The 25,639-nt window shown below is 39.0% G+C and overlaps 1 protein-coding gene across 3 annotated transcripts in view; it reads right to left on the bottom strand.

The window, feature by feature from the left end:
• The window catches only part of Focad (focadhesin), a 289,725-nt gene that overhangs the window by 196,110 nt on the left and 67,976 nt on the right, over nt 1–25,639 (bottom strand). For all 3 annotated transcript variants that reach the window (XM_051188149.1, XM_051188150.1, XM_051188151.1), the window contains 5 exons: nt 21,224–21,325; nt 18,150–18,354; nt 14,604–14,810; nt 10,548–10,635; nt 7,528–7,730 (listed from right to left, as the gene is read on the bottom strand). In XM_051188149.1, coding sequence (XP_051044106.1) covers nt 7,528–7,730; nt 10,548–10,635; nt 14,604–14,810; nt 18,150–18,354; nt 21,224–21,325 — 805 coding nt within the window. The remainder of the gene's footprint in view (nt 1–7,527; nt 7,731–10,547; nt 10,636–14,603; nt 14,811–18,149; nt 18,355–21,223; nt 21,326–25,639) is intronic.

Genomic DNA, 25,639 nt, shown 5'->3' with positions numbered 1-25,639 from the left:
CAAAAATATTCATACCAGCATTATTTTTAATAGCCAGAACTTTAAAAAAAAAACAAAACAAAACAAACAAACAAACAAAAAAAAAAACCTAGTTGCCCTTCAATTGAAGAATGGAGAAAATGTGATATATTTACACAATAGAGTATTACTCAGCTGGAAAAAAAACAAAAAGACATCATGAAATGTGCAGGCAAATGGATAGAACTAGGAGGAAAAAAAATCAATCCTGAGTGAGGTAACCCAGACCCAGAAAGACAAACATGATATGATATGTGCTCACTCATAAGTGGATATTAGACATAAAGCAAAAGATAACCAGACTATAATTAGCAGTTCTAGAGAAGCTAAATAACAAGGAGAACCCTAAGAGGGACACATGGATCACCCTGGGAAGAGAGGGTGAAGGGGTTTTCCAAGGGGAGGGAAAGGGGAATGAGAACATAAAGGAACAGAATGGCTAAGGGGGGGGGGGATGGAGAAGGAGAGCAAGGAAAGAGATACCTTGATAAAGAGAGCCACTATAGGGTTAGGAAGAAACATGGTACTAGGGAAATTCCCAAGAATCCACAAGGATGACCCCAGATAAGAATCTTAGCAATAGTGAAGAGGGTGCCCAAACTGGCCTTCCCCTGTAATGAGACTGGTGAATACCCCAGCTACCATCATAGAGCTTTAATCCAGTAACTAATGGAACTAGATGCTGAGGTCCACAACCAAGCACCAGTCCAAACTCTGGGAATCCAGTTGAAGATAGGGAGGAGGGTTACATGAGCAAGGAAGGTCAAAATCATGATGGAGAAATCTAGTGACAGTTAAACCAAGCTCATGGGAACTCATGAACTCTACAACTACAGTTGTGGAGCCACCATGAGACCAAACTAAGCCATCCATTTGTGGGAGACAGTCGTGAAGTTTAGACTAACTGAAGGGCCCCTGGCAGTAGTATCAAGATCTATTCCTGGTGCATGAGCTAGCTTGTTGGAGCATATTTCCTATGAAGGGATGCCTTACTCCACCATAACACAGAGGGGAGGAGCTTGGCCCTGTCTCAACTTAATGTGTCTGACTTAGTTGACTCCCCAGAGGAGCCCTTTCCTATTGTGTGGAGTGCATGAGTGGGCTGGGGGGATGTCGAAGGGGATGCAGGAGAAGGGGTGGAAGGGAGAACTTTGATCGGAATGAAAAATGAAAATAAATAAACAAGACTAACTTCTTGCCAAAGTACGTGAGGCAAATATAAAAGCATCTAATATCTAATAAAGCACTCGGCACCAAGCCTAAATTTACAAATATAGGAAAATATTATCCCTGTCTCTTGGGGAAATAAAAATAAAACCAGTGAGTATGAGTAGAAAATAACTGGAAATCAATATGAATCATGAATTGAGTCCAAAGTAGGAACATGGGTAAACAAGGAAAAGTAATTCCACATTTCTTTAAGTATTATCTCCTATCTTGCTTTTGTTTGCTTGTTTGCTTAAAGGTAGACCAGCAGTAGGAAATCAAATGTTAAATAATATATCACAGTAAAATCCCTTTGCCCCATTGAGTGACATCTGCTATTGGCATACTGTCAGGGAAAGAATGCCATCAAGGGTTTCCCTACCCTGAGAGAAACATACAAAAGTGCTGGTACAATCCACTTTTCAGAGGAACCAGTAGAAAGTAAAAGGATTTGTATTGTGTGTACTATTGCACAACAGAAAATAATAAAAAACAAAAACCATAAGAAAAATTACACTTTAAAACAAAGATACTAGAACTGGCATGATGAAGGCACATGTAATCCCACCATTTGTGCAATGGGGCAGGAGGATCGGGAGTTCAAGATCAGACTAAGCTAAGTGAGACCCTGCTGATTAAGGAGATGGAGTTGGGGAAGGGATGAAGGGGGAGAGCAATGAAAAAGATATCTTGATAGAGGGAGCCATTGTAGGTTTGGGGAGAAACTTGGTACTAGAGAAATCCCCAGGAATCCACAAGGATAACCCCAGCTAAGACTCCTAGCAATAGTAGAGAGAGTGCCTGATTGGGCCTTCCCCTTTAATCAGATTAGTGACTACCCTAATCGTCATCATAGAGCCTACATCCAATAAGTGATGGAAGCAGATGCAGTGACCCACAGCCTAGCACTGGGCTGAGCTCCTGGAGTTCAGCTGAAGAGAGGGAGGAGGGATAGTATGAACGGGGGGGGGGGGGTCAAAAGCATAATGGGGAAAATCACAGAGACAGTTGACCCAAGTTAGTGGGAGTTCATGGACTCTAGTCTGACAGCTGGGGAACCTACATGTGACCAAGCTAGGCTCTCTGAATATGGGTGACAGTTGTGTGATTTGGGCAGTTTGTGGGACCACTAGCATTGTGACCAAAATCTATCCATAGAGCATGATCTGGCTTTTTGGGGCCCATTCCCTGTAGAGGGAAACCTTGCTCAGCCTTGATACAGGGGGAAGGGGTTTGGTCCTTCCTCAACTTGCTCTGCCAGACTTTGTTGATTCCCCAGGGAAGGCCTTACCCACTCTGATGAGTGGATGGGGGGTGGGTAGGGAGAGAGGCTGGTAGGGTGGTAATTTACTATCTTATTTACTATGAATCTACCTGAATAGTGCTATTATTTCATCCTAAAGTCAGCACAAACATAAACTATTAGATGGAAGGATAGACAGAAGTAACACATTCTAGGCTCTAGAGTTAAAGAAGTAAAATCCTAAATTCAGTTCTATCCTTCACAGCATATGTGACTGGAAAACATTTGTGGCCTCTCTAATCTTAGGCTCCTAACTTGGATATGAGTGTTTTAAGAACAGCCTTGGAACAGGGACACAGGCCATTAGGGGATGGGATTGGAACACAGGTTAGAAGAAGACTACCTACTTACCATGTGAAAGACCAGGAATTTCATCCCAAGCAACATACAGAGGAGAGAGAAGAAAGGAAGCAGGGGAGAGGATGAAGAGGCATTCACTAGGATAACTAAAATCAAAAGACAAGCAGTAACAGCAGTTAACAAGGCTGAAGGGAAAACTGGACTCCTGACATACTATGATAGGCATTTCTCAGTTACACAGCATTATAATATGACCCACAATTCTACAAATCTACCAAAGAGAAATATACCCACATATAAACTTGAATATAAATGCTAATCATATGTACTCATAGTAACAAGAGTGAAAATAACCCAAAGTTTATAGAGGAAGAGAAACAAAACACTTCAGCCATCCTACTAGGATAAAACTTGAAACAATGTACCAGTACATACATACACACACACACACACACACACACACACACACACACACACACACACACACACACACACAAAGCCAGTACAAAGGGCCACTCACTGTGTGATCCTATCATTTGTGAAGGGTTGGGAAATAGACAACGTCTACCAAGAAAGCAGATCAGGGGTTGCCCAGGCTGAGGAGAGGGGCCAGGTTGCATGACATGTAGCTTGTGAGATAATACTAACAAACATCTTAAGGCTTGTTGTGGTGACAGATATACAACATTGAACAGACTCGAAGACCCTGAATTGTACATTTGACCTGCACATAGTGTGCATGTGAATTTCATTCCAATAAACTATTAAAAGTTTGGCAAAAAGCACTCATATGCATGCTTAATAAAATAAATAAATCATAAAACAAAATGGACCCCACAGCATGACCTCTGGGAAATGAATGACTTATTTGTGCCTCAGTTACCTCCTAGATAAACTACCTAATACAGTGTGGAATACACACAAGCAGCTAACACAGAACATAGAATGAAATCTAAAACTCTATGAATGACATGATATTTTGCTTTTTATTTTACCAGGACCCAGAGACTCAGCCATTAATCAAACACCATGCAGCTGAAAACAGCAAACAGCAATAAGAGCTGACAATGATGATGAGAACCTTTTTCATAGTTACTACAAGAAGTGAACTCTAACAGTAAGTGTTATGACAACTTCTAAAATATCATGATTTTTAAATTAGACAAATATCTGAGATATTTTCTGTTTCCCACAACTCCAAATAAAGCCCACCTAGTACTGTTTGAGCAGCAGGGCCCAGAAATACCATATTCACACACGCACACACACACGCACACACACACACACACACACACGAAAAGAGGCTTGTAGTAGACCCTAATTGAGTCAAGCTACCTTAATATTTCCATTGACTAGGATAGTTTTATAGAAATGGAATTTGTCATCTGAACAAATAGGAATTTGGCCCTGTCTCCTTTCACTTTATCTTATCAATCTATTTTCATTCCTCACCCCCTCCCCACCCCAAAAATCCCGATTCTGCCTTACTGACAGGTATTCAGTGTGATACCTCACCTCCACATCCATCCTGTGGGCCTCTGTGACAAGAATGGTACCTTGTCAACAGCGGGCACAGGAGACAGACTGCCTCTTTATCTGAGAGTAGTAACAATTCTACACAGTCACTCTCATGGCGGTCTTTAAGGAATAACTAAGTATCTTTACTAGTCAATAATTACTCATGGTACTTTGTCTTAATTGTCTCTCCTTATTGGCTGTAATTCATGTGCTTATGCTTTTTTTTTTTCCCCATTATCTTGGGAGGATTTTCTAACCTGAGATTACAATAGGTGGTTTTAAATACTGCACTTAATAGCTAAATAGAAAAAAAAAAAAAAGGATCTTGTTTTCCACACATTATAAAAATACTGATTAGGGGGTTGGGGATTTAGCTCAGTGGTAGAGCGCTTGCCTAGCAAGCGCAAGGCCCTGGGTTCGGTCCTCAGCTCCGGAAAAAAAAAAAAAATACTGATTAGATTTTAAAGGTATGAAAATCACATTTACAGTCATGCATTTTTTTTAATCTTGGGCATGCATGGAAACATGCTAAGCTGTGTTTTATTTCATGCTTCTCAACCTTCAGAAATGGAGAAGCAATTACAGTTCTGCATGGCAGGGTATTTGCCCTACAAACTGTACTTCTGAAGAATAGTTCTAGTTATAATCAAATACTAAGTCAGAACCACCAAGAGAAATCATTACAAACAGTGACTCCATGGCTTTCATAGAAACGTTTCTGTAATAAATCAATAGTAAAACAGCCTGGTCTTATTAGAGGTTTGCATTTGCTATGAAAAAAAAAAAAAACTTGCTAAATACTGACTACCCACTAAATAATGAACCAGGTACTTTGGATGAAGAGATAAATAAGTTAATATGTTATTTAGTTATGAGGGAAAGAAGACATTTAATTAAACAACTGGCTAAAATATTTTCAACTAAAGCTGTTTCTGAGCTGGAGAGATGGCTCAGCCATTAAAGGCTAGGCTCACAACCAAAAATATAAGCTATTTCCTATGATCAGTTAAGAGATATAAAGCAGAAGCACTTAGAATAGAAAAATACAAGATGATCAATGACTACCGAAATGTAATGTTACCCATTTTCATCGAAGCCCTTTCCTAACTGAGACCTACTTTCAGGGGGTCTGGGTCAGTCAGTTTCCCAGCTATCAGTCTGGGTGTCCATAAGCTCCCCTTTGTTCAGGTCAGCTGTCTCTGAGGGTTTCTGTAGCCTGGTCTTGACCCCTTTTCTTATCACTCCTCCCTCTCTGCAACTGGATTCCAGGAGTTCAGCTCAGTGTTTAGCTGTGGGTGTCTGCTTCTGTTTCCATCAGCTACTAGATGAAGGCTCTATGATGGCATATAAGTTAGTTATCAATCTCATTATCAGGGAAGGGCCTTTGAGGATATTTATAGCATCGACAGATAGGATCCCTTGCTCCTCCCTCATTGCCACCAGCTGCTAAAGAGGAAGTCCAGTAACCAGTGCTGATGAACAAGATACACACACCTGAGCAAATAGTAAGCCAAGTGCTTAGATATCAGAGTTAGGGTGAACCTTGGTAAATAACACTTGAGATTTAAAGGTACACAATTCAAAGTACAACGTGCTTGCGCAGTAGCACTGGACCCCAGCACCAGGCAGGATCCTACAATTGTGCTATATGGCAAATTTGGAGGTAAGGAATAAAAAAGTCATTAGAATTCTTGCCAGCCCATTCAGAACTCAGATAGAATTTCCTTCTCTTACTGTTAAGTCAGATATCTACTTCAAGAAATAGAATTATTGTGTAACAATCTGGATTTGGGAAGCTGTAATACACATTTAAATAGTTTTCAGTACATTCTAAGGTAAGGAATGATGATAACTAGCCTCTAACACCCCACAATACATGACTAAAGGGATCTCCCGTTTTTCAAATGAAGCAAGAAGCCTGTTCCAGCTTATGTTTGTAGTGACCTCCCCCACAGAGAGACAGAGAGAGAGACTTTAGATGTTTTACTGGCTTTATTTTCCTTAACTCTCATCCCAACCCCTACAAGGGGAGTTGAAAAGCAATACATTTTACCAAAGACACTATGTAAAAAGAGAACAAGCCTAGCAGAAATGTCCTAGGACCCAGCAATCTTACGCTACTCTCGTGGCAAAGGGAGACTGAAGGGCCAACAACAGGGTTCAGTGGGTAAAAGTGCTTGCTCTCAAAGCCTGACAACCTCGGTTCAAGCTCAGGGATCTATCCTCGGGGCAGAGAGAGAGAGACAGAGAGACAGAGAAGTGAGTCCTGAAAGGTGTCATCTGACTTACACACACACACACACACACACACACACACACACACACACACAATTTGAAAATAGAAAACAAAGAGAAGGGAATCTGAGAACACAGAATGAAGTGAATAGGACTACTCACACCCACTGCAGTACCAAAAGATTCAGAGTCAACTGCTGCCTGAGGGACCGTCCTCATCCATGGCTGTCCAGTCTTCCAAGGCAGTAACAGAGCATGGAACAACCCCATTGTCTTCCACTTGAGCAGGAAAATGAGGTCATGCATAAACACAAGAGTCGCTGGCCAGGGAGCCCAACTTTACAGGCCCCATAAATCTCTTACTGACCCCTGATCTTCCAGGATTTGAGGAACATCCACTACCTGGGAGAGACCCTGACTAGCAAGATGTTGAGCACACATCAATGGACTCTGAGAATGAAATGCTCCATGCTCAGTATATTAAAGAAGCGGCAGAAGAGCGGATTCATTGGATAAGAATACTCGCTGCTCTTGCAGAAGACTGGACCCATATCGGGTGCTTCACAACCACCTTAATTCCACCTCCAAGGATCTGATACCCTCTTCTGACCTCCATGGAAACCCACCTGCATGTGTTTAAATAGATCTAATAAATGAAAGAAGCACTAAATTAAACAGATTTCATTTCTTTTTCTGAAAGCTAATCAGGAATTTTAGTGGCTAATGCATGGGAATCCCACAAAGAAAGAAAACTACAACATTTCTAAAACATATTGACCATAGGACTACCTTCCCTCCCTTCATAGTCCAGGGAAGTATAACACCTCCCACATCACCACCTGACAAATCTGGAAAGTGCAGTGAGTTCACATGTAAATAGAAATTTCATTATAAGTGACAGAAAAATGCACACGGACCCTGAAGAGAAATAAAGAGGAATTCATTACCATGCAGTGGTCATCTCCATAACATTCCCTCTGTAGAACTTCCAAAAGATTCAGGGCCAACTGCTGCCTGGAGGGACCTTCTTCTCCCATGGCCAAACACTCTTCCAAGGCGGTGGAAGATAGTATCTGTAGAAGAGGTACCACAAGCAGCAGGGATGCCTTTGGGATTTTCTGACCCTCAGCAAAGGAGAGGAGCTTCAAAGCTAATCAGCAAAATAGGAAGAAACAATGTTTTTTTTTTTTTTTCAATTAACAACAGTCAACCAGAATGCTATTTTACCAATGAAATGGAGTTTTCCTTGCCCTTTTACAACCAGCCCAGACATAAATAAGATAAGTCACAATAAAAATGAATAACAACAACATAAAAACTAATTGTATCTTTTTTTAAATGGTTGATATTTTAGCAAAGGAATAAGGATACATTTAGGAAGAAGATATATTATGCATAAAAAGGTATATATAAATCAATTCCATTCTTTGATCACTGTGAATTTTTTAAATACTATTAAATTGTCCTTTATAACATCTCAACTCCTACTAACAAATAGCCAAGAGACCATGAGACCATTGAGGGCAGCATACAGGCTTCTTTGACAGATAAGTCAAAATCATATTAGCAGATACTTGAGAGAACAAAGGTAAAGTGGCGCTTGCTGCCTGTCAGCTGGACCATTAAGAAGTGGACCACAGAGCTCCCGCAGCACACACCCACAAAACCCTTTAAAAGCAGTAAGTGGTTCCTTCTCATGGAAACTCAGCCTCCACATCAGAGGCACACACACACAAATGTGCACTGAGTTAGCCATGCACAGGATCTCCTGGAGCCTAATTACAGAACTAGTAAGGATATGAGCAGGCTGTTTTGGGTTTTTGGGGTTTTTTTTGTTTGTTTGTTTTGTTTTGTTCTGTTTTTTTTCTATATTTTTTAAGGTTACTAAATAACCTCTGATTTAAAGATGTTATCAAATTATCAAAGTAATCAAGTTACTTCCCCACTACACCACCCAAAACAAAAATATTCTGTGCATTAAATCGTGTCAATATGTTATCAGTATTTTGTTTTAAATCACTTGGAAGTCAAACCTTAACATGAGCTGAAGTACAAACACATATTACTGCAGCCTTATTTTCCCTAAATGTTGACCTTACTTCACAGTTGCCTCCAAGACATTATAAACATCTATTATCTTTTTTAAAAAGACAGAAATACACAGCACACATATTCAATATGTTATAAATTTTCCAGATATTGTAAAGCTATTATCTATGGTAAAGCCTAGTGTTAGCAAGTACACAGCATATTATATTAATGTTTACATTTTGAATTTGAATAATTGGCATTACCTTGATTATCTATTACTTTGAAAACTAAATAGTTTCCCAACATACTAAACAGTTTCAAATGACAGACAGTCTCAACCAAATTCAGTGTGGTTTATTCCCTTAACTAGAATAACCTCAAAACAGGCATTAGTTTACATGAGAAAGAAAACTCTGCAAGCTAACAGCTGTTCAAAGCATTTGCTTGGTCCTGTGTCATTTTTCTATTTGTACATAAGCCAAAACATATGTTTGCAACTTCAGAATTAGAAAGCCAGTTTCCCTAGGTCTTTGGAATTTTTTTGTTAATAAAACAAATACAATTCATTTATTAAAAAGCCAAAATCTACAAGGTCAAAACACAGTAGAGCCACTGAGGTGGGTCAGTGGGTAAAGTGCTTAACCTGCAAATCTGGATAACCTGAATTCCAGAAAAATAAATTTATAATATTTTATTGTACACATTCAATGGTAAATCTAATGATATGTAAAGTATACCACAATAAAACTTTGTAAAAGACACAGAAGTAACTTCCAGGAAGATGCCATGTGCACTGCTGGAGAAAGGAAAATTCAATCCAAAGGGCACCAGGGAAGAACAGACAAGGACCATGAGGTAAAAGCAGTCTAAGAGACCAGGTCTCCTCCATGTATGGAGGCCATTCCCAAGCAATTTACTCTCAAGATGCTGACAAATTATATCCCAGAGGAAAAGCCAGAAGAAATTTGTCTAAGGCACTTTAAAGTAATTTTCAGTTTCTTCCTACCACATACTTGAAATTGGACAGAGCAAAGTTAGAGAACATAAAGAAAAACAGCATAATTTAAAGCTATGTTGTATTTGCCCATCAGTGAGAGTGAGAAACTTGACTCTTGCACTCTTCATAACTAGCACTTTTTGCTTCCCTCTCTACTGCTTTCTCTTTTCTTCAAAATTAGACAACCAAAGGAACATCATCATTCATCTGACCTCACTAAGTTGAACATTAATTACTTGTTCAGCGTAGTATCAACTATAAATGAGGCTTTTTATGTAGTATGTATCTGGTGTGTGTACATGGTGTATGTGTCTGTGTGTTTTTGTCTGTGTGTCTCTGTGTGTGTGTGTGTCTATGTATGTGCCTGTGTGTGTGTTTGTGCCTGTGTGTATGTCTATGTGTCTCTGTGTGTGGGCATCTGGGGGGGGGGTGGGTGTGTGGGTGTGGGTGTGTAGAAGTCAAAGGTCAACTCACAGACTCAGTTCTGTCTCTGTCCATCCACCATGTGGTCTCTGGGTATTGAACTCAACTTGTCAGGTATGACAGCAAGTGCCTTTACCCACTGAGCTATCTCCTTGGCACAAAATAGAATCTTAAAACAAAAACAACCAGCCAAACAATTTCTAACAAGGGTCTTATGTATTATTCTCATTTTGATATATAATTATGAATAAAGAAAATGCCCAAACATACATTTTTAAATGGCATTGTACTATCACTTCCATCACAACTTAAGGTGCATGAAAAAAACTGGGAAAAGTATGAGATAAGGAAACACGCACAGACTAGCCCTAAGGTAAGAGAAAAATCTAATTGGTAGTAATTAGGAATAACCCAAACCAGAAACTCAAATATGTAGAAGAGCATGATATTCTGCTCTCGAGACATCTGCCAACACTTATATTTACATTGTTCTATAGAGAGTGTATTTTTATTTACCTAGGTTTAATATTGGCTTCTGTTGACTTGATGGAGTCTGTAGAAGTAGTAAAGCAATTCCAATAATGACCAATTTGACAGGAAAATCCTAAAAATATAAGAGAATAAAAAAGTTTGTTGAAGATGATTCAGGAACTATGGCTTTCCATGTATCCAAGGAAAGTGTATTTCAATGAGCAGTGGTAAAAACTGCAGTGTCTCATGAAGTCTGCCCTACTGAAGAAATAACTGACAAATAACACACAAAGTAAGTTAAATGTTAAATCAATGCCTAAAAAACAACAGACTTAAAACAAAATAATTCCAAGAGAAAAACTAAATTTCGCTTCACTCCTTCCTGCTTTGTTTGGTTGGTTTGGTTTGGTTAAAGAAGAAAACTTTCTACCACGAGTCTTCAGAGGCTCAAACACTCATAAGCCTGAACAATCTGAAATCATGGACTTAGGTACATTTCTTTAAGAAAAAGTAGCTAAATGTTTCTATTTATTTAACATTAAACACTATTCATCTATGTAACTTACAAAATAAATTACGTTAAATATAGTCTAATAAACTATTATAAAAAAGAAATATTAATGTGAAGGAGATAGGGATTGTATTATCTTTTTAAATAAATTTTTTTGGTGGAATTGTATTATAAAGATGAAGTATTGGTGTGAAGAAGGCAGGTATTGTAATTTATCAAGCACATTTAACTGTAACAAAGAAATTACCACAGAATATAAAATCATTAAATTCAGGAAGGACATAAGTAAAGTGAACAAGACATGTGCAGTAAGTTCTCAAGGTGGCAGAACATCAAAACAAGAAAGATAACATCAGTCCATTCAGAAATTTTACAGAAGAGCCTACAGAGTCAAATTGTGAGGATAAAGACAGACAGAAAAAAGAAAAAACTGGGGGGACAGAGATGTGACAAAGCCACATGGTAAAAGAAAGAAAGAAAAGGAAAACCCAGATGAGGGAAAACAGTTCTACTGATCTGGCAGAAGTGATACTCTGTGGGACCCTATCAATTCTAACATAATCAATAACCACCTCCATCTCACCTTAACCACCGCAAGAATGAAACTGGACTACAAACTTTTAAATCCCTGCTTTATAGGCTTTAAAAAAACAATCAAAAGAAAGAAACTAATTAAACGTTGTAAATGAAATGTGCCAATGTATGTTCACTGCTTTGAAATTTGAAATATAGTTGAAAGCAAGGAAGCAATGTACCTTACCAAAGGACAGTAATAGCTTTTCATGCCAATATACTAACGATGTGCACCATCATGCCATTTTCTGCCTATTTCTCTTAGTTTCTGTATGTCCACTTAAAACAGAAATATAGTAAAATTATTTACATTCCAAATTTGGAAATTTCCAAGTGGTTCATAGACGAAGCATGACAAAGTTCACTCATGACTTGGCTGAATGCCTCCTTCATACCAGCTCTCAATGGAATGGCGGAGGGGAAGCATCCTAAGTTTTAAGAACAGAATAGAAGCGTCTCAATGACTACCACTTAAAGGTGAATAATCACACATGAAAGTGGCCTTCTCCAGGATGCAAGAGAGTAGTCCATGCAGAACAGAGAGCCACAGAGAAAGAGCTGCAGATTTGGGATATCAAGAATGTAGTAAAAGTGAATGGTGCAGGATTAAAGAAGTAAATTTTAAGTTGCTTTACAAATTTTTGTTTTTGGTTGTTTGATTGATGGACACCAGAACATAATAACGTGTGTCGAACTTTGTATCCTTTTTAATTTGTTATTTGAGAATTTCATAAATATTCAATGAAATATGATCGTGTCCATTCCCAATTTATCCCCTCCTCTGCCCCTCACAAAACATCAACTCTCCAGCTTCATGCACTCCTCCCTCTCTCTCTCATTAACCCACTAATTCCTATTAGTGCTGCCCATACGTGCATGCATGGGTGTAGGGCCATCCAGTGAAACATGGACCAGTGAGCACACCATTGTGCTGGCATTTCCCTTGCCTATTTCACTAACTACAACTGTTTCTGTCTGCTTCCGTCAAAACATAAACATGTTTTGTACAGCATCAACCTGACCATATTCCCATATGGCCCCACAAGACAACTCTTCACTTTATGTTTCCAAACTGAAAGCTCTAGACATTCAAGCCCCACAAAGAAAAGCTTCAAATGGGCAAGAAGATCATATGGACATATGGTTACTCACGGCCCAGGACGCTTCTCTGTGGTCTGAAACAATCCACAAAGCTTCTAGGAAGTCTATGGAATGAAGTAACTGACTGCCTATAGCAAAAGTCTTATTTCCATATTTCTCCCAGCTCCACCCTTCCCAGCCTGCTTTCTGGGATTACATCTGTAAATGAATTCCATTTTCCTAGCTTTTTAGCTTCTGTGAGAACATGAGTTCCACTTGGCCTTAGGAGAAAATCAGTCTTGCACAGAACCTGGCTAAGAAAGGAGGAGGCGTGAATGCCTTTATAACTAGCTACAGGTATCACGGGATTCTTAATGACAGAAAATATTTGCGATCACACTCTTGGTCCTCAATTCAGTTGAAAGATAAAAATGAACACTATCCATATGACAGGCACTAATAAAGTATGCTGGCCTAGGGATGCTACCGTTAACAAGATAGCCCCTCTTCTCAAGCATTTTACAAACTTAGTAATGGAAATGTCGAAGAAGAAAGGGAGGGAGGGAGGGAGGGAGGGAGGGAGGGAGGGAGGGAAGAAGGAAAGAAGGAAGAGGTATAAAAAAGTTTGTCTCCTGCAGAAGTCACAAAGGAGAAGGCAACTCTGCTCACACTCCCCACAAAACCACAGTCTTGCTTCAGCCTTTGTCCTCAGCAGAATGGGCTCCACCAGCTATCCCACACACAGACCATTCTTCCTGGGAATTCCTCAACCGACTCAGACAGAACAGAGAGGTGAAGTGAGTCATCTAGTGACAATTTATTAGAATCGGCCAATCCCTGACCTTTGTAAAGCTACCATGTTTAGTCTGTTCTATACTTGGAGAACTTGCCCATTTTCTTCTAAATTGATATTTTTTTGTTGATAGGAGTAAATTATTTTGCTAGAAATGGAAAGTCTTTAGAGACAAACATCTGAACAACTAAAGCTGAGAAACAGGCCTAAAGTGCTTAAGGACACTCCTCCCACAGAGATGCTGAGAGAATAAAGAGTACACTAATATTTAAACTGAATACTCAACAGATAAACCCAGCAGAATGGTGATGGATGGATGATAGCCCCAAAATACATAAGAAGGCTACTTTATTCCCTTCATACCAATATGCATCTAGGCATTAAAGGTTATCAAATTAATTTCAACTTTTTTTAACCTCAGGAACATTATCATGAGGTAATCGACAGAAACTTCTTAACAAACACATATATAATAGCCTGCTTGGTTTTGGCCTTTTTGACACAGGATCTCACTAGGTTGTTCTGTCTGGCCTGGAACTCACTATGTAGACCAGACTGGCCTCCAACTCACAGAAATTCAGCTGCCTCTGCCTTTTGAGTGCTGGAATTAAAGGTGAGTGCCACCACACTCACCTTTTGTTTTTGTTTTGAGGTATGATCTCAACTCTGTAGGCCAGAGGGTTGTAGAACTCACTATCTCAGCCTGGCTATAATTTACATCAATCCTCCTGCCTCAGCCACTCATGTGGTAGAACTATAGACATAAGTCACCACACTTGCTTCCCATTACCTTATTTATACCTATAAATAAGGTTCTATGAAAACATTTACCTTACATTATTAGAATAGCTTATTTATATGTTTATATCTTGAGGTCACGGAAAATGTGTAAGTTCTTGCATATAACATTTGCTCAATATTTATATATACTCCATATGAATAAATAGGAATGAAGTAGACATTTATGCGATGACATAAGATAATTTAATAATCCATATATAATAAATATCTGTAGTGATATGATCTAATAGCATAAAATCAAATCACTTCAAACATATAATAAACTCCATAAACACGATCACCCAGTTTCTCAAAGATCTTCTCAAGTGATAATTAGCACATTGAAGGCTTATGTTGGCCTTACCTCCCCAAGAAGTTCCACGCTGCGCTCTAAAAGTTGAATTAAAGATGAGCATTCCCCAGTTATCTTTAAACTGACTTCACAGATACACAGCAGCTGAAGAGTGAGTTGGATAAGCTGACTTTTCCAGAACACAGGATGGCGCAAAAGACTTAGATACACTTCCTCAATGAACAGCAGCATCTCTGTTGTCTGTGTCAGATCTCTCATCTGTTGAAGGGAGTCAGACTGGTTAAAATTATAGAATAACTTCAAGCTATACAAGCAGTTCTCAACTAAATAAAAATTTGAAGGAAATGTAGCTTTGCAACTGTGAGTGTTTCACTCCAACAGCTCTGCCTTTGCTGCTCTTGGGTCACACAAATTCCACAGTCAAATACTCTGCCACTAAGTGAAGCTCCCAACACAAATTACTGCTATTTTTCTAGGGCCTTTGAAAAAAAGATGACTTCGACAAATGATGTGTAGTGTGTACATGTCAAAGGACGTCAACGCAAAGCTGATTTTCAATTCTCCTACAGTTTATCACAGACACCTGGTCTTAGGGTTAGCATGTTATCACCATACACTAAGCTCTCCCTCTACATTCCTTAGCTGGAGCATCGTTAGGCACAGTGAAGAATGTAATAAAAGAGCATGCTTATATGGTACTTGTCCTCTCAACAGACTAATGCATTAGACAGGAAGGCCTTGGGTGCCCTTGAGAACTCCAATTCAATTTACACCCTGCTGTTCTGTTCAAAATTCTGGAGTTAGTATTAAGGGTGTGGTCCTGATCACAGCAAGCATGGCATTTCCCAGGGATTATAAACAATGAACCATATGCTCCAGTCAGGATACTAGTGTGTGTGCGGTAAGTTCACCAAGAGAAAAGCCTGCAGTGTCGCCACTGCTTATTGCCATTAGAAGAAGAGACGTCAATACAAGTCATACACAAGTGAAAGTCTTAGAAATGCAGGAAGATTTCAAAAGCTGAAGGGAAAGAAAGAACATACATATAAAAATAATAATAATAATAATAATTTAAAAATAAAATGTAACAGCCCAATAGCTAAATTGTTCTCTTTTGATTACACTTATTTATCTTGTGTGCAGGTGTGCAAATACACATGATGCACATGGGGAGTCACAGGACAACTTGCAAGAGTTGTTTCTCTCCTTCTGCCACATGGATCCCAGAAATCAAACTCGGGCCAGCCAGCTTGGTGACAAACGCTCTTACCTACTGAGCCATCTCACTGACCCTATTTTGTTCTTTTGCAAACACAAAGAAAAAAAGTTCAAAGGGTATTTTCAAAGAGATGGACTAACACAAAAGCCTGGTGTTCATATGGTGGTTTATTTCCTTTAGTATGTTTATTGTTTATACTGGAAATTTTCCATTAAAAAATAATCTCGACAGATTAGATATAAAAATTCTCTGATCTACATAGCATTATCAAATTCTTAAGAACAAATTCAAAGTAATGTTCTATCTCTATGTAAAAATAGATCACTTAGCATAGATAACGTATGATGTGATAAGAATCATTTAAAATAAAAACAAGTTGGGGCTAGAGAGAGATGGCTCAGCGGTTAAGAGCACTGACTGCTCTTTCAGAGGACAGGGTTCAATTCCAAGTACCCACAGAGCAGCAAAAATATGTCTGTAGCTCCAAAATCTGACACCTTCACACAGTCATGCATGCAGGCAAAACACCAATGCACATAAAATAAAAATAAATAAATTATAAATTTAAAAAAAAAGTTGCAAAAACATAAAATTGAAAGGAAACAGGTTGAAAAGGAAGCTAAGCAGATGTCTTGCTGACCCATCTCATCTTAAATCAACAGGAGTGGGGGAGGGGGGTATTTCTCAAAACACAGAAGTAACCTCAGTGTGCTTCCATCCTATTTACCAGTATGGATTGAGTCACATCCACAGTGCTGCATTCGCCCTGGGAAGAACATTCCTCACTAACACATTCTGCACACCTACTGGTATACTAAACAATGGATAATGAAAATTCTAGAAGCCATGTCATGGGAAGAAGTGGGTTTTGTTATTATTTGTCTGTTTGTAATGATGTCCAAATGGAAAGAAGGGAGACAGGCAAGAAAGATAGGAAGAGAGAAAACTCAAGCAAGACCAAACACAGAGAGATGCTTTTAAGACTTGTGTTTTGTTTTAGGAAGTAGAGAGACCAGTGGGCAATTGTTTAAGGAAGAAGTACTTGAAAACAGTGTATGTCTCAGGAGCATATTCGTTGGCCTGTGTGAGTATTGTTTAAAGACTACAAAAATGCCTTCCACAAGCAGAGAACTAGATTATACAGCCTCTATGACTCCTAATTCTCATTCTTTCTTAATACAATGAATTTGTTACATGACTTAATATATTTCCTTTTCTCATGTATCACAGTCATAGTAATAAATAAATAAATAAACAAATAAATAAATAAAACGGGGCCTCTTGGAACCATTCGACAGTGTGCTTCTACATGCATCTCAGCTTTTCATGATGGAAGCAAACATTTGCCAAACTGCACAGAACATGGTAATAAAGACATGGTCGGGAAACTGCCCCAGTTGAAGACCTTCTGCCTATATGTGCTTTATTACCCACGCAAAACAAAAGCTTTAAAAAAGCCTCCGGAGAATTGATTTTAATTAACTTTTCTCTGCCTTGATTACAGGAAAGCACATTTATGAGTCACAGAGGAAAGATTCACTCTAGCCACTCCTTGCTAACACAGACTTAAAACAGGTCATCTGTGACCCAAAGTGATCACTTTGAAATATATACTGAGATTCTTTCCATCAACTGAGCAGCATGGTGCTCAGATCCCTGCTAATTGTCTGGCCTTGATCATGAGATGGGATAGCCTGAGAAATGAGCCACTACTCTAAAACCACAGCACACTGGCAAATGCGTGTTTTTAAAGGTGCAGTCATAGAGATCATAACTAAAACTTCTCTCTCCCCTCAACTCCCTTAGCACCTTACTCATAACTCTATACCTCAATCCATCTGACCATAAGGAATTACGAGAAGTGACATACTAACTCATGATTTACACAGTGGGTTTCTGAAGAGCAAGAGCAAGGGACACCAAGGGATCCTAAAGGGACATGTGGAAACTCAAATGTAGCACTTAGCAGGCCAAGTTCTACATCCTCACAACAGACCAACTCAGAGACACACTTTTTGTTCAATTTGAACAGGAGGTTTTATTTTGTTCTGGTTTTCTTCTACTTCTTAGTATCCAACACAGAGAAGCTCAAAACTTCCCTTCCCTAACGAGTTTTAAGGAGTGAGTCTTCATTGCTACTAATCCCATAACTGACAGTATTGATTTATACTTTAGTAATTATAATACAGTTAATATAATATGTGTTATTAAATATGGATTTGATTCCTTTATATTGTTTAAGACAGTGCCAGCATTTCTAGATGGTCTTGGCTGAGCACACAGGATCAAGGATGACCTTGTGTGAACTAACAATAATGAACACTTACTGGCGCTGCTAATCACAATAGGGAAGGAAAACGAACAATGAAGAGACTTACCTGCAAGCATGGGACCATGTTACAGCACAGCTGAAGTATATGCTGTTCCAAAACTGACGGCTGTGCTTCATCACAAAGACCTCTGGGTTGCAGTAAGACTTTGAGCAGGGACAGACGAAGCTTAGCATATTCCTCTAACTGGAATGGTTCACAATAGAGATACCACAGGAATGGTGCCATTATTTGGATACATGAAACTTCCGACCTGCAAGTCATGTAACGTGTTCGTCAGTCACTAAGTGAACTATGCAAATGTCATCAGAAGAAACAGCTCTTACCTCAAGGGAATAAAAAGACAAGGTTTCCTGTGGAGCAAAATCTGAGTGACCATGACCCATAAACATACATTTACGTCTCCGGAGCAAAAGTCTCCAAGCTCTAATGAAGAAACATCTTCATAGAGTTTGCATAATAATAAAACCAAGAAAGTTAGAAATCAAGTCATTTTTAAAATGCACTGGTGCAAACATCAGAGAGGCAGTTACAGCATGATGGAATGATCTCTCTTCAGATGCTATGGTGATATTCATAGTTTTGGGGATGATGGAAACTAGTGGACAGGGAATTTTGAAAGTTTTTTAATCTTCCCCATGATGTTAGAACAAAAACAGAGGTGGACAAGGAATGGCTCCTCATGTGGCTAAAGCTAGCCCAAAATAAATTGTAATTAGACTCTGGTCCTGCAACATCTCTACCTCTCCACATCACTAAAGCTGTAAAAAGGCAACCAGTCTTTGCAGATACAGCGTCTTTCCAGGGATTCTCCTTCACACTATGAAGCGGTAAGTGGTACATATCAACCCACAGCTTGTGGCACATCACAAACTACCCTAGCATCAAGCAGCTTTTGAATATTCCATGACTGAATGGGATCTTGAAGGGAATGACTCAAAAGAAGGAGGCATTAAGCCAGATTCCCATGACTAAAGGACACTTCTACTTTACAATAGTGGCAACACTCCAAAACCAGTCTATGGTAAACATAAGAACCATCTAAGAACATTTATTACAATTATAGCTATCAGGATCTATTCTCCAGGGGTACCACACAGGCTTGCATTTGTTTAAAAAAAAAAAAAACTTCGTCGATAAAATACATATAAAATAAGTCCATACAATGATCCTATCATTGTGACATTTCAAATTTATAGTATTCCATGACTTTTTTTCATAATTTTTATAACTATCAGTCAACCAAATCAGAACATATTTAATGGATAGTTCTGGAAATAAATAACTGCTAAATTTTAAGTATGCATGCTGAGTAACATGAGAAAGTTACCAAACCATTCCACTCTGCTCCTCCAGGACACAGACCAAATATGCTATTCATGATCCTCTAGGTCATCCTCAATATGTGGGTCATGACCCTCTGGGATAGAATGAGCCTTTCATGGGGGTCATAGGTCAGCTATCATGCATATAAGATATTACATTATAATTTATAACAGTAGCCAAATCAGAGTTAGGAAGTAGCAATGAAATAATTTTATGGCTGGAGCTCACATATGAGGAACTGTATTAAAAGCTCACTGCATTAGAAAAGTTGAGAACCACTGTTCTATGCCATCATGAGTCTCTTAGCAGCCGTCTTGGCATCAGACCAACTGTCATGATAGTTTCATTACATTCTGTGCCAAAGAAACCCTTACTTGACTTACTAATGACACCAACAAAGTACCAAAGAGCAGCCATAAAGAGCTTCCTTTCATGAACAAGGCACAGAATTCACCTTAAGGAACAAAAAATTCACATGCTAAAGTTACTAAGATCTGTGGTAAATAATTGTTAACGTTTCACTTTTTTAGCAAGCAACACCTCTATATTACACATACTTCAATTTTATTCATCATTTCAGGCATTACTGGATGTCTTGATTTTAGTATCCCACCCCCATCACCCCACCACCAGCACCCCCGCCATGAACAAGTGGAACTACTTTATTGTTACCTTGTGAACCTATAGAATATATAAGTAACCCCACTTTACAGTTTGAACTTATTTGATCCTTACCAGAGCCATGGGCCATGGATGGTTGGTTGGTAGGTAGGTAGGTAGACAGACAGACCGACAGACAGACAGATATGGTGGGTGGGTGTGTGTGTGTGTGTGTGGGTGTATGTGTGTGTGTGTGTGTGTAGTTCAGATACACAGCTACAGAAACTAAGAGATGAATAAAAAATGAACTAGTTGCCCACAACCTCTTCTTAGGAATTTCTAACTCAAAGAAGTGATATTATGGATTGATATAATATCTAGATTTATCTCAATAACTCCCAATCCCAAGACAACATCATGTCAGAATGACCTTCAAAGATAAAATAAAATCCTGACCAGATCATTAACCAACTTAAAAGTTTGCCCTATGACAAAATAGTGAACTGAACTGTAACACCCCCATGGTTCAGCCTCTGCCTACCTTGTCAGCCTCACTCTCCATTGAACACTTATTTCAGGTCTTCAATCACCCCACAGGGCCCCCAACTTGCTAGTCTTTCTATTTCTATCATCCCTCAGTTCTCCACTTTGCAATGACTTCCTGGGGTCCTTTTCCTTCCCTGACAGGTGGTCTGTGATCAGATTATCAGTACGTGCTTTAATGTTCTGACCATTAGGAAGACAAGACGATGGAATAGGATCTCTACCCTCCAAAAGGTTTTAAAGCTGGCAGCAGAGAATAAGACCAAAAGCAAGTTTAATTACATTACAAATCAAAATGCAAGTCGTTGTAGAAACACAAGCGAGAAACAACTCGCCATTTTCAATAAGCAAAGACCAAGAACAAAATGCAGAGGAATATTGAAGAGAGAGAGCTTAGTCAGGGAGCGGGATAAAATTCAGCGCGGTAGGTTTAATAACAGCTGTTCTCCACCAGATCATTCAACAACCAATAAGCCTGGCAGATCATGTTCTCTTACTGCTAAAAGAAAAGAGAATGTACGGCCAGCTCTAGCACATTTCCTCTCCTTAGAAACTTCACAGTCACAGCAGCTAAAACAAGAACAACACACAGCACTAGCTCTAAAATTAGCACACGCCATTCTGTGTCCTTCATTTCTTTTACTTTATGTTACCTTTCGGGGCACTGCTGGAAGAAAGCTGTCAGCTGCTGCAGGAGTAGGGGCCAGCAATCAGGCCTGTGTTCAAGCATGGTGATCAAAGGGTGAGGACAGCTCCTGAGAAACACAGGAAATCACATTGTTAACTGTCATTTCAGGAGCACACATGCTGTCTATCCACATACATTGGCAAAAAAAAAAAAAAAAAAAAAAAAAAAAAAAAAAAAGCAATGCCAGCTACAGACATTTTCTTCCAAGATCTATGTCACAAAGCTATCTATCACTTCCTGAACCAGGAAGGTGGTTAATGACAACTGACTTTCCCCCATTTTATCTAACACTTCTCCTGAAAAGAAAATGGATTCAGAATCTCAGAGTCTGACTTTGAGAATGGATCCTGAAATTTAAGAGCCCAAACTTTGGCCATTCTCCTAAACCCAGTAGTTCTCTCCAAACTACCCCTTGATGTCTTCCTTCCTCCTCCTACTCCTACCGTCCCTTCCCATGCAAGTAAGTTTCCCTTTCTTCTCACAGTAGGCTAACTTGTGAGCACCATGTGTCTTCTACTTTTTTTTGTTGTTGTTGTTGTTGTTGCTGTTTTTTTTAATGTGCTTATTTTTATTTTATATATCTGTCAATCATTTATATCCAGTGTCTGGAGGCCAGAAGACAGGACTGGATCCCCAGCATCTGAGATTACAGGTGGTTGTTAGACTCAGTGTGAGTACTGAGAATTGAATTCCCGGTCTTCTGCAAGAGCAACCAGAACTCTTTCTTACCACTGAGGCATCTCCCCAGCCCATTATCTTCTCATTTTGGTTTTTTTTTTTTTTTTTTTTTTTTTTTTATCTTCTCAGGATAAGAGTATGTGTCCTCAGCATATGTAGGGTGTAGAAAAAGACAAAATTCTTCCTTTGCAAGGAGCAAAGTATCCAAACTGAAAAGCTTAAAACTATGGTTGTGTAGAGATTTGCAGTACCTGGTCTGTTTCTGTTAAGATATCTATAAAGGCTTTTGGAACATAGGATCTGGAAGATGCTGAGAGAATGGGGCTTTACAAAGAATGAAAAAACACAAGTCATTTTCTTCAATACTTCAAAAATCTAATAATAATTATAAATGTACTGCTGTGTGTGTGTGTGTGTGTTTTAACTTTACATTTATTTATGCATTTGGGGGAGGAAAGGCACCTTGGAGTGAATTGTGGAGATCAAAGGAAAACTCTTGAGAGGCAGGTCCCCTTCCACCATGGGGGTTGTGGAGGATTGAACTCAAGTCATCAAGCTTGGCAGCAGGTAATGTAGGTAAATATTTCTTTAAACTTATTTATATATTGTTAGGGATCAAGCCCAGGGTCTCAGGGATGCCAGGCAAGCACTTTACCATTGAGCCACATTTGCAGTCTTCAAGTGACTTCTTAGAGATGACCCTCTTGGTTCCTTTTAAATTTTAATTTGTTTGTTTATGGAGGAAGGGGCATTGTAGACCATGGAGCAAGAGTGGTAGTCATAGGACACTTCTGAGAACCAGTTCTTGTCTTACCCCTTATTTCTGCTGCACAATAGAATGGAGACTAGGTGGTTGGGCAGCTTCCAGGCAATTCTCCTCTCTCCACTCCCCATCTCCACATAGGAGTAGGATACACTCTATTGCATCTGGCTTTTTTTTTTTTTTTTTTTTTTTTTTTTTTAATGTGGGTTCCAGGAATAAACTCAGATCATCAGGCTTGCAAGAGTTTACCCACTGACCCATCTCAGCAACCTTGTAAAGATGCAAACCAGCCTGAACTCAGAATCATAATCCTCCCACATCTTCAGCATACTCTACCAGCACGTACCACCACAACTGGCTCTCACTGGTTCGTAAAGCAAGGTAGTTTTTTCCAGCACATCAGCACTATCACCTAGAAACTGAGAAACACAAATCCCCACAGCCCACCCAGACTTAATAGGGTCCTACTATAAGCCACTAATTCCAACCGCAGCTGCAGTCAGAGTGGAGCTCTTGCACAACACCTAGCCTCAGTTACCTTGGGGTTGCTGGGAATAGTGTTAATGCATTAGCAACTTTAAAAAACTCTAATGGTGGTTCTAATATGCTCCACACTTTGACAGCTGCTCCAAGGTAAAAACTTCTGAAGAAGGAAGACATGGTCAGGGCTTTTTCTGATTTATTCTGTATTTTACAAAAAGAAAAAAAAAAGTTCAATAGATCTATAACCCTTAGACACAGGATTTGTGTTAAATTCCTCTCTGACAGTCCTCCAGAACTTCTGGCTAGTATACCTTCATCTCTTTATTTTTGCTTCAAGCTTACCTACTCTATCATGCACTTACCTCATAGGCCAGCAACCTACTCTTTAAAATGCAGGCTATTTCTGACTACCAGATTCCCACATTGCTAAGGGATGGTTCCATAGAACTTTTTATGCTAAGCCTCAAAATTCACATCAAAATCATGTATACACATCCCAAACATTTTGGCAGGTACACCTATCCTGAAACACTGTCCAACCTGCTTGTCACAGATACCAAGTCCTAAACACCACTCAGCATGTCCCAGCAGAACAGGGTCTCAGACATTGACTGCAATGACTGTTCCTCCATGTTTGGATCAGCTCGTTATATAAGGAACTTTGCTAATCCTCCAGCTAAGGATAGCCTTCCTGGCTGCTTAAGAAGAAAAATCTGAGAAATTAACAACAGTTTTTGTGCAATTACAAAGCCCTGAAATGCTTTCCAATTATTCTCTTATAAATCAGCTCCCAGGGCTGAAGAGATGGCTCAGCGGTTAAGAGCACTGGCTGCTCTTCCAGAGGACCTGGGTTCAATTCCAAACACCCACATGGCATAATGCACATGGAATAAAAATTGTCTTAAAAGGAAAGAGAAATCAGCCCCTTACTCCACTTACCCTTACTCCTCTTCTGTGCCGGCCAAAAGCCGCCATATCTCCTTATTCTTCTTCCAGTCTCCCCCACCCCCACAAGATAATAACTACAGATCAAGCTCCCCTTAAAAACATATTCAAATTAAAGCAGGTCAACAGAAGTAAGAGACGGTCGTTTTAAAATAGTAGAAATGACACATGCCTGTTCCACTCAGACTGCAGGGAACCATTCGCCTTGTTGCAGGACACAAAGGGCCCTGCAGCACCAGCTATTGGATTCAGCCAATTCCACTTAGCATCTCAGACTTAATTTCTAAAGATTGGATTAAGTAGAATATACCGGACTAAAGGTCCAGATTAATTACTGATTTAGACCTCTGGATAATTAACTTGTCCAGACAACTGATTATGTCTATTCTAAATGACAACAGTGTAAAGAATAATGTACAATATTGATTAAGAAAGACTAACAATCTTGAAAAAAAATGACATAGAAAATTAAAGCATTGACTCTTGTTGGTGATTAGTAGTTGATTACTAATATTACACTATTTCAAATGAACACAAATAACCTAAAATCAATTATAATTGCCAAAATCTTGTTTTTACACTTTACACATAATGAAGCAAGGAGCTAAATTCTCCCTCATGAATCATCAGATTGATATGTGAATACACACAAAAATACTACATAAAGGCTTACACTCAAGTAATAGAATAGATATACATTTCTTAATTAAACTGCACTGCACTGCTATCATGCAAAAGAGTAGCGTACTCAGCACTGCTGGCATGTTGGACAGTCTTCACTGTGGGTGCCATCCTAGGCACCTCAACTTGCTTAGCAGCAACCTAGCCTTCCCCCACCAGATGATCTTGTACTCCCCCCCAAGAACTGGCAATCAAAAATGTCTTCAGACTCTGGGTAATGTCCCTGTGGAGGCAAAATTCTCTCTGGTTCAGAACCACTTATGGAAGTCCGCAACTTGAACAGCAATGGGAAGCATAAAGCTGAACAGAGAGTGCTAGGTACTAGGCCCTGCGTGACTCACACAGAACTGAAAGGAATCAATCATGACCAGAGTTTACATTTTTTATGGAAATACACATAACAAAAATTAGCATTGGGTGCACAAGAGAAATTACAAGAAGGCTTAAAATGGAAAAAAATGTAAAATTATTCCTTTACAAAATAAATCTTATTCTAAAATAAACATCATTAGAGAATACAGATGCTAATTTGAGTATGACAGAAAATGAAGTTATTATCCTATCAAAAATATTATAATTAGAGAATGTAAAATGTCATAAGGCTGAGTACAGTTTGTTCTTGATATATTCAAGATTTGATTATTAAATTTATGGATTATTCAAGATTTTCCTTTCTTCCTCTCACTAGCTATTTGTTAGTCATTCAACTTCTTTGAAATGTAGCTAAATGAGAATGTTGAAGGCATCTGAAAGGACATACAATTTAAACTCTGAAATTTTAAATTGGAAGTGTCATTGAAGGGGGGTAGAGAGGAGTTGGCCTCAAGATTC

This window comes from Phodopus roborovskii, unplaced genomic scaffold (assembly GCF_943737965.1).
Source record: "Phodopus roborovskii unplaced genomic scaffold, PHOROB, whole genome shotgun sequence".
NCBI classification, from domain to species: domain Eukaryota; kingdom Metazoa; phylum Chordata; class Mammalia; order Rodentia; family Cricetidae; genus Phodopus; species Phodopus roborovskii.
This window is presented reverse-complemented; position numbering and strand designations above follow the sequence as displayed.